The sequence below is a fragment of the Gymnogyps californianus genome, chromosome 25 (genome assembly GCF_018139145.2).
Source record: "Gymnogyps californianus isolate 813 chromosome 25, ASM1813914v2, whole genome shotgun sequence".
In the NCBI taxonomy this organism is placed as follows: Eukaryota; Metazoa; Chordata; class Aves; order Accipitriformes; family Cathartidae; genus Gymnogyps; species Gymnogyps californianus.
The window spans coordinates 3,564,168-3,576,432 of NC_059495.1; the positions used below are offsets into that span (position 1 = coordinate 3,564,168).

General features: G+C 45.8%; 1 protein-coding gene across 2 annotated transcripts in view; it reads left to right on the plus strand.

Annotated features, from left to right (window-relative positions):
- Positions 1-12,265, plus strand: part of GRIK4 (glutamate ionotropic receptor kainate type subunit 4) — a 137,754-nt gene that overhangs the window by 55,846 nt on the left and 69,643 nt on the right. For both annotated transcript variants that reach the window (XM_050911076.1, XM_050911078.1), the window contains exons 2-3: positions 3,248-3,412; positions 10,607-10,704. In XM_050911076.1, the coding sequence (XP_050767033.1) occupies positions 3,248-3,412; positions 10,607-10,704 (263 nt within the window). The remainder of the gene's footprint in view (positions 1-3,247; positions 3,413-10,606; positions 10,705-12,265) is intronic.

Here is a 12,265-nt window from a genome sequence, read left to right on the forward strand (position 1 = left end):
GTAGTCTAGATTGGAGACATTTATTATGATGGGGAAGATAGAAGTGATTTTTGAGGCCAACAAAGTTCAAAGACTTTGCTGTAAGTTTTCAGGATTAAAGATTTACTTGATGCATCTTCCCATATTTAATAGACAGGAATAGATGAAAGGGAATTTCTATAAAGATTTTCGTTCATACTTAATGATGCCGCTATTAGATGAGCTTTGGTACTGTTTCCCAAGACATGAAGTTTTAAAACCAACCTTTTTTAAACATTAAATGACCTTTTCATCCACTAGCTTTAATAAATAAAGATTAGTTTAGCCTCATTACCTAGTCCGTTCTGGGGGCTGGTTTAATATTTGGTAAAACTAGCTAGTCTCCCAAAATGCAAGCGAACAGATTTTGCTGGTTTTCTATCACAAGCCCCGCAGGGAGATAGGAACCGGTAATGTAGTTTGATTAGTGGCTGGGATCTAGGAGTGCCACCGCCACCTCCATCCTGGCATTCAGGCTGTCCAGCTGTGTTCCTTTCTTTTCCAAAACCTGCCACTTGCTGTGAGCACTTTCCCCTTCCTCATGTATTTGCTTCCAACGTAGGCTGCAAAGTTCAAATTCAATCAGACCTGAGTAGGGAAGAGGGTTTGTTGTTTGTTTAGGGTTTTTTTTTTTTTCCCCCTCAGCTGGAGGGAAGTTTTCAAGATTTCCAAAAATAAGAATGGAAAATCCCATCCTGAATAGAGACAAAAAAATCTTTGTGCAAACATTTGTGCCTAGGTGGTCTGAGGAAACTATTTGAAATGCTTTGGTTTCGACTCTCGACTCTTTTATTTTTTAAAAGGTATTTAACTATGCATTAGTGGAAGTGAATTTTGTTTGAAAACTGATGATTGAAGAATATACTTGAAAAGTTGTCCAATTTAGTGATGTTGAAGCTTTAAATTAGAAAATAATGAATCTAAGAATGCTGACATACACTCCCCCACCACTGATCTTCAATTTTGTTATGTCAGCACCTGGAATGTAAGCAGCATTTTGTGATGTTCATCAGATTCAGTACATTGCTTTACTATTTCCTGGAAACAGGGCCATAGTGAAAAGTTTACACACATCAGACAGTTTTGTGTATGAGGACTTTCCTCTCTGTCTGCTGCGGCTTTCCTAGAGAAGTGGGGAGTTGAGCAAGCTGCTTGTTGGGGCACTTTAGTCTCCCAGCTTCTTTGTAATTAAGAGCAGTCACCAGCCATATCGACGTCTTAAAAAACCTGTGATCCATGCTCCTGGCCTCAGAGGAAAGCACAACCTTTTTTCTTGCATAATGAGATTAAGATTAACTGTCCTAGCTTTGCAGATAATGATGGTGCTTGCGTGTTAGCAGAGCAGAGATGGTGTCGCCTGAAGGACTGGGAATGTTCGCCAAGACATCTGTGCATATCGTACAAGAAGTATTGCTGTGTGTTTCTTTATCAGTACTTAGTTCAGTTTAGCTCCCATAAAACTGGGAAAAAGTAGGAAGAAGAGTTCTTGAGTGGGTATCATCGGCATATAAAGTAAATCAGGCTAGCGTAGACCACCTTTGCTTCGCCAGTGGATTTGGTATCTAGTTATCTTCCACAGCTGGGGTTAGAGCAGGGCTGGGAAGCAGAGGTGCTCTGCAGTTTTGTCGTGAGAGAAAAGATCCCACTGGGATGAGCATAGCAAGGCTGAGAAATGAGCCCTGAAACGCAATGCAAGTTGGTTGTTGAAATTGGGCTATGCTTTGAGTGTTGGTGTTGGTTCAAAGCAAGTCTCAGGGGCAGGAAAGCCAAAGTAAGAGGAGCCTGAACCCGAAACGGGTTTCTTCGTTGGGCTGGGCTGTGTCAGAGGCTCCGTGTGTTGGTGGCAATGAAGGGTGATTGGTGTCCGTGCACTGGGGGAGCAATGAGGACCTTCAAGGCACAAACCAGCCCTCTGAGGAACATGTTCTCAAGTCCCACCTAGAGCACATCATCACTGTGCTTCTCTAACAGTGGTCCTAGTTAGCTATGTCTTCAAAATATATGTATCCTTGGACTCTACTCCCAGCCCTTGCTCTCAGGGAGGCAGGATACCTCCTGTTTATAGACGATGTGCTTTACTTCAGCTGCCAGCTGATTTACGTGTTTCACTCTGGTTTTCCCTATCTAAAAAAAACCAAACCAAAACCAAACCTGCCACAGCACAATGACACCTTTCAAAGCTTCAACAAGGCACCTAGCTGCTGTAGTTCGTTCCCTATTTCCCTGACACCCGAACCAGCAGAGCCCCACTAATCCCTGCCTTGCTAATCTACACGGTGCAGGGCCTGATTCAGCGCTGAGCTGTGACTCCGTCTACACCCGAGCAGTTCTGAATGGCATCGCTCCCTTTGGAGTGATTTTTGGGAAGGGAAGATAAGCATTGGTGCCTTTCTAATATACACAGCAAAAACCAACGCTGCTCTTCCCCAGGTACAACTGAATAGCTGCATTCTGGGAGGAGACCTCCTATTACAAGAATAAACCCACTGAGGTGCAGAAGTTGTGCCAGCTCATAATGAAATGCTGTGATTAATGCTCGACTCCAGTTTCTTTTTGCCTTCCGTCAAGAAAATAAAAATAATACCCCACACTATCTCCCTCTGCCTAACACAGATTTGAGTGGGCAGGCCCAGGAGCTGAGTTCAAGAGTCAAGTGCTTTCTGTTTGAAAAATATTTGTCCCTTCCCACCCACGGCTGCCCACGTGCTTCCTGAAATATTCCAGCTATCAGCACCGTACCAGTGCTTTCTCAAATGAGCGAACTGAGGCTATGTGGGGACGTTCTTCCTTTGTTGGGATGTGAGGCAGCGGCCGGATCTGGGCTGCTTGGGGCTGCACAGCTGGATGTCCCTCTCTAGGAGCACCTAGGGCAAGCGGGCGGATGCTCATGCTGCAGCGGGTGCTGGGCACCTCCAGGACCCCAGCAGCGTAGGCATCCATGTCGTGCTACAGCGCGCCGGCAGGTAACGCAGCCACTGCTGCAGAGATTTCGCCGCCCACGTGTCTGGCAAGACCTGGGAGGTGGGCGAAGCGGCGGGAAAGGCCGCACGTGGGAGGGAGGATGTGCTGACAATAGTGGCGGCCGGAGCAGAAGTGCCAACGTGGCGGCTGCTTGCATGGCAGCGGAGATCCTGAAGGGATGCTGGGAACGGGAGGGACAGGGGAGGTGCGCGGAGCCGAGCCGGGTCCCTGCCAAGCCTAACCGCTGCCAACGCCTTTGCTCCCGCAGCTGCTATCCTGGATGACCCCATGGAGTGCAGCAGAGGGGAGAGGCTCTCCATCACCCTGGCCAAGAACCGCATCAACCGTGCGCCTGAGCGGGTGGGGAAAGCCAAAGTGGAGGTGGACATTTTTGAGCTGCTGCGAGACAGCGAGTATGAGACAGCAGAAACCAGTAAGTACCCCTCCATGTAGCTGGTCCTTCCACAGTTCTTCTCTCTGCCGGCTCGCAGAAGGTGTCTGGCACGCTGCGCTTGCTACAGAGGATAGTTGTGTGATAGTCAAGGGAGGTACACAGAGTAAAAAGCACCTCTCTGCTCCTCTATCAGCACTTGAAAGATCAACATGTGCTAGCATGAAAGTGGGTCTCTGCAAAGCCCCAGGCCTGCCCTGGCTGCCCAAGCGCCGTCAGGTTTGGTGCAGGGGTTTGGTATAGTCTGGATGCGGGCGCAGCATCCCCTCGGGAGGTGCCTGGGACCTTTAGCGGCACTTGTGCTGTGTTCAGCGCCAGCCACGCGTTTGGAAGGGCTGGCCCTGCCTGGGTGCATCCACCGCGGCAGCACAGTGGCACGTAGGGGAGGTTAGGCTCGGAGGGCGAGTGCTGAGACCAGTTTTCATTTGAGGGTTTAGCCTGGTGTTGTGAGGTGAGCCCTGGCATGGACTGAGAGGATCTGGGTCCCCAATAAGCTTTGCCACCGTTCAGCTCAGCAGTTCAGGACAAATTATTTTCTTTAATCTGTGCGTCAATAAACAGAGGTAATGATACAGGAGGTGATGCTCCTTTGTAAAGTACTTAATGGTGTGCAAATAAGAGACTCTGGGCAACTTCAGCGCAATTAAGTTATTTTTAAAACCCCGTGGAACGCTATGTGTCAGCAAACATGATAGCTCTTCTAGTGCTTTAGATTGGCAGTGGATTTGTTTACACAAAGTGAAGTTTTCAAGTGATGTTTAAAATCATGTGGATTAAAAAGAGCTAATTTTGAAAGAGCAGTATACTTCCCACTTTGCTTTAAAGTCCCTTAATGCAAACAGATCTCTACTATAGTTGTTCCTATAGATGCTCACCATGTCAACTCCATGCTGATGAATAAAAAAGAAATTGATGATCAGTGTCCCACAGACCTCTCGGGAGTCTGAGTGAAAGAAACCAAAAAGATCTATAATAGCTTCTTCCTGTAAGAGGGAGAATCCTTTGGAATAGGATAGCTTCCCTTTAGAATAATTTTTAAGATGACCTTTAGAGTTCAAGGGAGGACTATAATTTTTTTATTACAAGTTAGCTTGAAAAAGCTGGAGAAATAATTTTAAATAATAGGGATTTTAGACTCATTTCCCAATGGTTTTCTGTTCCGAGCCTGTGTAATCTGCCAGGGATCCCCAAAAGGTGTGGTAGTATGTTGTGGTCTAGAGCGGGCTGGTGTTTCACACAGCTTTAGTGTTTGTTCTGCACAGCACTGAGCATCCCTGTGCCTGGGAGGCCCCGTGGAGCCGTGTGCCCAGCGCTGCTCAGGAGCAGGTCTCTGGGTAACTGGCAGAACGGGCTCAATAGGCCTGCAAGATCAGCAGATCGCTCCTTCATTTCCTGAATTAGCGTTTGCATTATTTATAGAAGCCTTCAGTTAATAAAGTGCATTTCAGCAAGTACCTGTGTGTCTATTTATAGAGCCTGTCACCAATGAGGCAGTCTAGATTAAGATCACCACATGCAGCATCACAGGGACTGTTTAAAACAGCATTTCTCCACCTTTTTGGATCCCTCATCTCTTTTAACTTTTTCTTGGTCTTTCCCATCTGTTCAGGGTTGTGCGCATCCTGCTTTACCCTCATTTGGCACAGCAACAGGGCAAATCCAGTCTCACTGGCCAGGCCATGCAGAAGGGATGGGAACTGCCTGGGTTTCCAAATGCATTCCTGGTTTGTCGCTGGAAAGTATCGCAAATCTCCCAGCGAGCCTCCTAGGAAATGAGAAAGTTGCTTGCTTGCCTGAGTCTTCTGTCTTTGAAAGAACCAGTAGCGTTTTTAGTTCCATTCTTTTTCCTTTCTCATAAATCTTCTGCATGTAGCAGTGTTTCTGTTATTTAACTTTGCTCAGGAAACAGGCTCGATTGCCAAGTGACCCCAGAGCTGCGGTAAAGATCGTGAGCGGGATTTCTTTCTCACTTGCACCCCTGTAACACTGCTCAGAAATTATTCTGTTGGAATGTTTTTCAAGCAGAAGAATACCAGTTTGCTGAGAATGAAGTATTAGGCAAGAAATTGTTGATTTCCGCAAACATGGTGCTTGGGGAGAACGTGGAAATGGGATAAGTGAGGAAGAGGCAATCTTCCATTTCAAATTTTCACCTCAGAGTGATTTTCTTTGTTTTCTTTACTTTGACTTATAGAATGTAAAAAGTAGAAATCGGAGCAAACTGATTTGATTTTGGTGAAGTGAGTATTCACATCATTTTGCAAAATGTTATTTGCCTTTTCTTCAGAGTGAAAAATATCTTGAAGCATTTCTTACAAAAGGAGAAATCTGGATTCTGCATGGCTCCGCTATTAATGTCACTGAAGTTATTCTTGATTTATACTGGTAGCAGAGGAGAATCAAATCCTTTAACTTAAATTTCAAGGCTTTCATGGCTTTCAAATATCTGACTTCTCAGCTTTAATATGGCACTGATATTTGTTATCACACGTAATATTAATAAAAGCAGTTTAGATGTTTTAACCTATGACTGCAAAGCTGTTATACATCTGTTTAATACTGTTCTCAAATTTCATGCCCTTTGAATCACCCTTAAATATCACAGCTAGCATGCTTAGCTGACTGATCTAGGAATGCTGTGATTACACCCCATCAGTGATATTCCGTGTACAGTTAGTGCTTCAAGAGAAGAAAGTCTTTTTGAGAGTTAGTTTTTATTTTGGTGTTGAGCTATTTTTCTTTCTTTTTTCCTCCTGACTGACTCAAGCATCTTACTGTTAGGGGTCCACAAAATCACAATTGCTATAGCAGGTAAAATATGAGTCAGTCTTAATCACATTCGTGCATGGTTTGCTATTTCAGCTTTATATATGAATGAAGACAAACATTGACTGTTCCTGTATGCAACATCTGTAAAGTCCTGTGTTTTGAAATGAGTTTGCAGTGCAGGGTTATGGATAGAGCTTTTTCTGCCGTTATAAGGAAAGCCTGTTCTCTCCTTGTGTTTGATGTTTCAATTCCTTTTATGGAGATCCAAAATGACTTGTTTAATCATGTCTTTATCTAAAACACTTTATTCCTTTTGATGTCCAGGGAGGGACAGATTTTCTACTTGTCATCCTGTCCCCTATCGTCTCATCAGTCTTTTAAGCATCTTTTTGTTGTTAATGCAAACATCTCAGGGCAGCTCAGCAGTCAGAGTGAGTGAGCAACTGAAGGATTTTTAATTTTTATTTATTCACACCAATATTTCAAAGTGCCTGATAAGTCCATTCAGTGACATTGACTCAAATGTGCTCTTAACTGTCCCACCATTTTTGTGATCCTGTTGGATTTCACGTTTAAGCCTGCTCTGGTTGCGGGTTCCTGTTCAGAAGCATAAAGGATGCTGCAGGGAGCACTATTGGAGCCATGGTGCAGGATGTACTCTCTGTAACGCCGTCCGTTTATGCACTTGGTGTTTTCTGTATGAGAATCCTGTCCTGACCAGTCCGTATCATTCAATAACCTCTGATATGTTTTGCAATCGTGGAAATGTTGAGGTAATTGCATACCTTCCCTGCTCATTTATTTTCAATTAGAGGCAGGAATCCTCTTTGCATGCTGTTTGAAACCCTTGTATCAGGTATCTGTATGCAGTGAACGAGATGCTGTGTTCTGCACCGTGGGTGGATGCTCTCACCGGAGTGCTTTCAGCCGTACTTTGAACAGGGAGAGTTCATGGCAGCGCTTGCCAAGTGCCCTGAGATCCCAGGAGGTGAAAGCCACTATCTGACCATGACTAAGTGGATGTACATACATATATAATGCGAGAGCTGCTCATTTGTTGTTGTGCTTTTTCATGTTCAAAAATAAGCACATATTTCCATCTTCCTTTAAAACATATCTTGCTGTTTCGTGAGTGTTCAGACCTGTACTTAATTTCCAAATATAATTGTGGAAACTATTGAACACAGCCCTTTCTCGTTTACGTGGCAGGACAGACCTGCTAGTATGAAAGGAGGGTCACCGTTTTGCATCGCACAATGAACGCACACCTGAGCTTGTGTGAGGGCCACCTCCTAGCTCCAGACTGTAGCCTGTGCTGGAAGGGGGACAGGAGGCTCTGACCCCACTCCCTGGTTCTGGGCAAAGCCCATAACTGTGCAGACGGAGGTACCGTAATGGGACGTCTGAGCTGCGCAAGCAGCAGAGGCAGAGAGGTCCACGTAGAAGTAGAAAGGCAGCAATCATCAGTTCACACCTCCAAGGACCTGCTCCTGAGAGATGGCAGGAGGGATCCTGTCCTGCCTAAACCAGTGCAGGTCTCAGCAGAGAAGGGTGTACCCTAGGATGTTTCCTTTTCAAAGACTTATGTATTTTAAAAGTGTTGTTAAGAAATCTGTTTGCTAAGCCTGTTTCTTGTTTTTCTGTCCCACTGTCCTCAAGGATGTTAACTTAGAAGATCTGAGTGTAGACAGTCGGTAAAAATGGCTGGAATAAGAGGTTTGGGACATCTCAGGCCTTCAGGTCAAGAATGATCAGTAGTACCCACGTCCCATCTCATGATAAAGAGATTTTTAACATGGTGTCACTTCGAAGTCCTGTATTTCTTTAGGTACTGAATTCTAAAAAACATAAAAATTGGACACAATCTTAGGCAGAGGTAACTGGGTTTGCACCAGTCAAAAATGTGTCCTGCGCAGTATATAGCTTACATGGCACCCATGTGTTGAAGTATGAAGAGACTTGAGTGGCCGGGGCTACACCAGTATCTGTGGTTATAGTCCCTGCAGTTATCGGGGATGAATTTTTGGTACAGGGCCGACATTTCTGCATGCCTGCAAGTGCTTGTCTGAATCCGCAGTGCCCACAATGGTAGCAGGGTTGAGCCTTTTCTCCCTGTGGAGACTAACAGTATCAGGTAATGTTCTGCAGTAGGAAATGTGTTGGATTACAAGAGAAGCAGCTTTCCAAATGTGGTCAAAACCTTTGCCTCGGGCACCTCCGCTTTGTTTCCATTCATTTTCCTTAATTTTACTGGATGTTTCACCCTTGGAGTGACAAGCCAGGTCTTTTTCTTCTGACAGTTGTTGCAACTCTGTTGCTATGACTACTTAACCCACTTTTTGTTCTCGATACCAGAGATGAGAAGAAAAGAGCTCACCAAACTTTCCCCTGCGTGCACAACAAAATTCCTCCCAGGACTTTTGCCCTAATGACCTGTGGATAAAGAGGATTTGGAGCAGCTCCTTCCTCCTAGATGCTGAATTGCAGAGCACCTGAAGGGTCTGCTGCAGCTGAGAGGGACTGATGAGTGCCGCTGAGATAGCATGCGGGGTTTTCAAATTGTTGGTGCTCTTATTTAAAAGGATCCTCTGAAGAGGTGTAAGTGCCTGTAAATTGTTAACACAGAGGAAAAGCAAGTACTGGATTCCTTTGAAGATGCCGCAGAAAAATATCTCTCGTTCTGTAGCAGATTGAGATGGTGGAGGGTGAGAGGGCATGGAAGGAAGGAAAACCCAAGAGAAGATGTTTGCATATCATTGGCACTTTCTGTAAGAAGTCAGAGCAATCAGTATGTGTAGGGACCTAGTAGTATATGGAGTCTTTCCTTCAAGTAGCACTTGAAGAGAAGTAAAACCAATTCCCCAAACTGACAAACTAAGTCCTCAGCTTTTGGCCTCGTATTCCAGTCATGACGCTATGGAGACTTATGAAGTCTAAGGCCAGAGACGACCACCTTGATTAGCTGATCTTATCTTCTGCAGAAAATGGACTGTAGATGTTCACTTGCTGAACGCTACACTCAGCCCCATAGCTCGCTGTTCTAAAAAAAAGCCCAGTGCAGTGTAGGCTCTTGTTTCACATCCAGTCTTGATTTAAAGACTTGAAGTTGATAGAAAACCTGCTCCGATCTGTAGTACGACAGTTTTGATGATGAATTCCCTTCACTACAAAAAAAAATGTTCTGGTTTGAATTTTTCTAGCTCCTTTTTCCAGCCACTGAATCTAGATAACTTTTCACAGCCGTCACAAAAGCTTGTCTGACATGTGAGCCAGGGACTTGCAGTGAGGATGGTGCTCTGAAACAGACCAGCTATTTGATACTGAAGAGGCACTATCTTTAAAATCTCAGCTTTGTGATACGGTGGTTTAGTTTTCACATATGAAAATGTTGTGAGCTTGCTCTTGCCAGAACTGATAAGTAGTTGCGGTGCCTCCTTTCTCCCCCGTGGTGTCCTCTTTCTTCAGAAAGCAGTCACTTGACACCAGTTGAGCAAATGTGGCTTTGTCTGTCTGGGGAGAAAGGAGCCGAGTGCGTGGCGATGCTGAGGCAGGTCTGGTATTTCAGAATAAGCCGTGGCCAGCACATGTTCAGACGAGCCTTTTGGAGTCTGGGGGTTCAGGCACAAGGGGCTCTCGCCTTCTGTTCGTGAGGCTTTGCCTGCAGAAGCTGCTCTGGAGGACCGTTTCTGAGTGACATGGTTGATTGGGATGGCAGCGGGGAGGTGACACCAGCTGGGGTAGTCCTTGGAGTGCCATTTAGCTAAATTTGTGCTGTGAATTAAAAGGACAAAAGGTTGCAGTTTAACCCAGGAAGCTTGAGGGAAGAGATTTAACTTCTTCATTTTGTCAGGGTCTTTTTATTGTTCTGCTAACCTTGGTGGCATGGAGCCAGAAGATTAACTACTGCCAGAAAAAAAAAACCAAATGAAAAAGAGTAATACGATCCTTATTATTACCACTGAGCTCTGCAGAGGATGAGGGAAGAAATTCATACAAGTTTGTTTGCTGCTAGATGATGCTTTGAAGCTAGGTCACTGCTGTGTTTAGCATCTTCCATAAACTTTAGTTAATGTTTTATCTTGGAGAATAGCAGATGGGGCCAAAAAGGGATGTTATAAGAGAGACACCCCAGTTCTGAGTCAGCAATGAGGATACTGGGGTTTTGGGGAGAGTTCAGTGGGATTTAGAAAGGCTGGGGAAAGAGGGAGAGATGACTGTCACAGGCAGGGTGACAGTGTTTCAGAGGGAATAGAGGGATTTTGGGGGGACATAAATGGCAGGGAGTATGTTGTGTGAAGGAGATGATACCATGTCCTTAGTAAGGTGCAGCAGGTACTGTGAGCATGACTGTCTGCTGGAAATTGAGGATGAAGTCTAATGCATGTTTCCTCTCTCTGGTGCCTGCAGTGTGCCAAATTCTCCCAAAAGGAGTGGTAGGCGTCCTGGGACCTTCCTCAAGCCCAGCCTCAAGCTCTATTATCAGCAATATCTGTGGGGAGAAAGAGGTAAGTGGAAAAGTTCCGTGTTGGAGTAAGTCTATGCCCTTGCGCCGACTGACTTGGCCCCAATGCCCTTGTGCCCCGCGGCTGCCCAGGGCTGGGAGGGTAACACAGGAGCCCTGGCTCCTTCCTCCGGCGTTTCATGGCAGGCCTGGGGCTAGAGTGGGATCACCCGCTGTGGGTAAGGGGCACTGCAGAGATCCTGACCCGTTCCCCAGCCCCTGCCTTCTGCATGTTGTCCTTCAAACCGAAGATGCTCTTGGTGGGCTCTGATCACAGCAGTGCTTCCTGCTGACTGCTGCCTGGTGCCTGGACTCCCTGGGAACACAGCGTTTTGCTGGTGATTTAGCAAGTATGGATTAGGTTTTTAATTTGCCACTATACCGAGCAGCAATGCCTTCTGTACAGATCCCATGCAGAAGGGCTTTCTGCAGCCTTGAAGGGTTTCATTTAAGACTCTCGCGTCTATGCCAAGTCCCAGCCACAGCCGCACAGCTTGCTGCAGCTTCTAGCTCTGCCTTACGCTGCCTTCTCCCTTGCCTGGGTCTGCCTCTTGCAGTTCTTGTTCAAGTCTGGTGCTCTGTTTCTCAGTTGTCATTTCTGACACGCACACCTCTCCTTTCCACCCGCGCTCCCCAAACATTCTCCAGCTGATGTTCGTGTGCCTCATCATCCCCAGTGTATTCTGTCCTCATGTCCCAGCTGCAAGGCAGAGCAGGGACATTACCTCCATTAGCCAGGGACAGTGAGGTACCTGCCTATGGTACTCCAGGAGATCCTTGTCAAAGATGACTTGCTGTAGTCATCTTACCTGCTATATCGTCCTTCCCATGATCTGCCATGGCTTCTAATGATCAGAGTTGACAGCTTGGTTTATCGCCCCGTCTCCTAATGCACATATTCTTGCAGCTTCTTCCTTTTCCATTTCCTCTCTCTTTTCTGCTTCCCTTGTCCTTGTTTTCATCTGTATCACCTTTTGCTTCAGCTTCCCTCACGTGCAAGACTGATGTGAACCATGCCCCCACTGACTGAGGGGTGCAAAAACCAAAGCTTGCCCTGGTGGATGACATGACTTTGTGCACATGCTTGGAAAGCTGTACCCCTTTCTGTTTGCTGCTGTTCCATCAATGCAAACCCTTTTTATCTGTGTCCAGACTGTGTGCCTGATTTAATATTTTATAAGCCTTGAACCATCTTACACTGATCTGGCTCTGCTCACGGGAAAAGAAATTGAGTTCTCTTCTCATAGTTCATCCCTTTAAAGCCAGATAACATCTTTCAGCCATTTAGTGGTCTCTCTCTGGAGCCCAGCCTCCAAGGAGGGCAGTGCCTGCAACTGAGCACTGTAAATAACTTGCATTCACAAATGACTGCTGTTCTTTGTTCCCTGAGAATCAGAAGTGTTGAAGAGATCAGAGAGATCTTTTAGACCTAGTGCTTTGGGCTGCAGCAGGATGGGTCTCTTGAGAGTATTTTGTAGTGCTTTCTCCAGTTAAACATCCCAGACATGTGCTCCATCCCAGGCAAAGGCAACTCTGCAGTAACAGATTGCAAGTGTTTTTCCCCT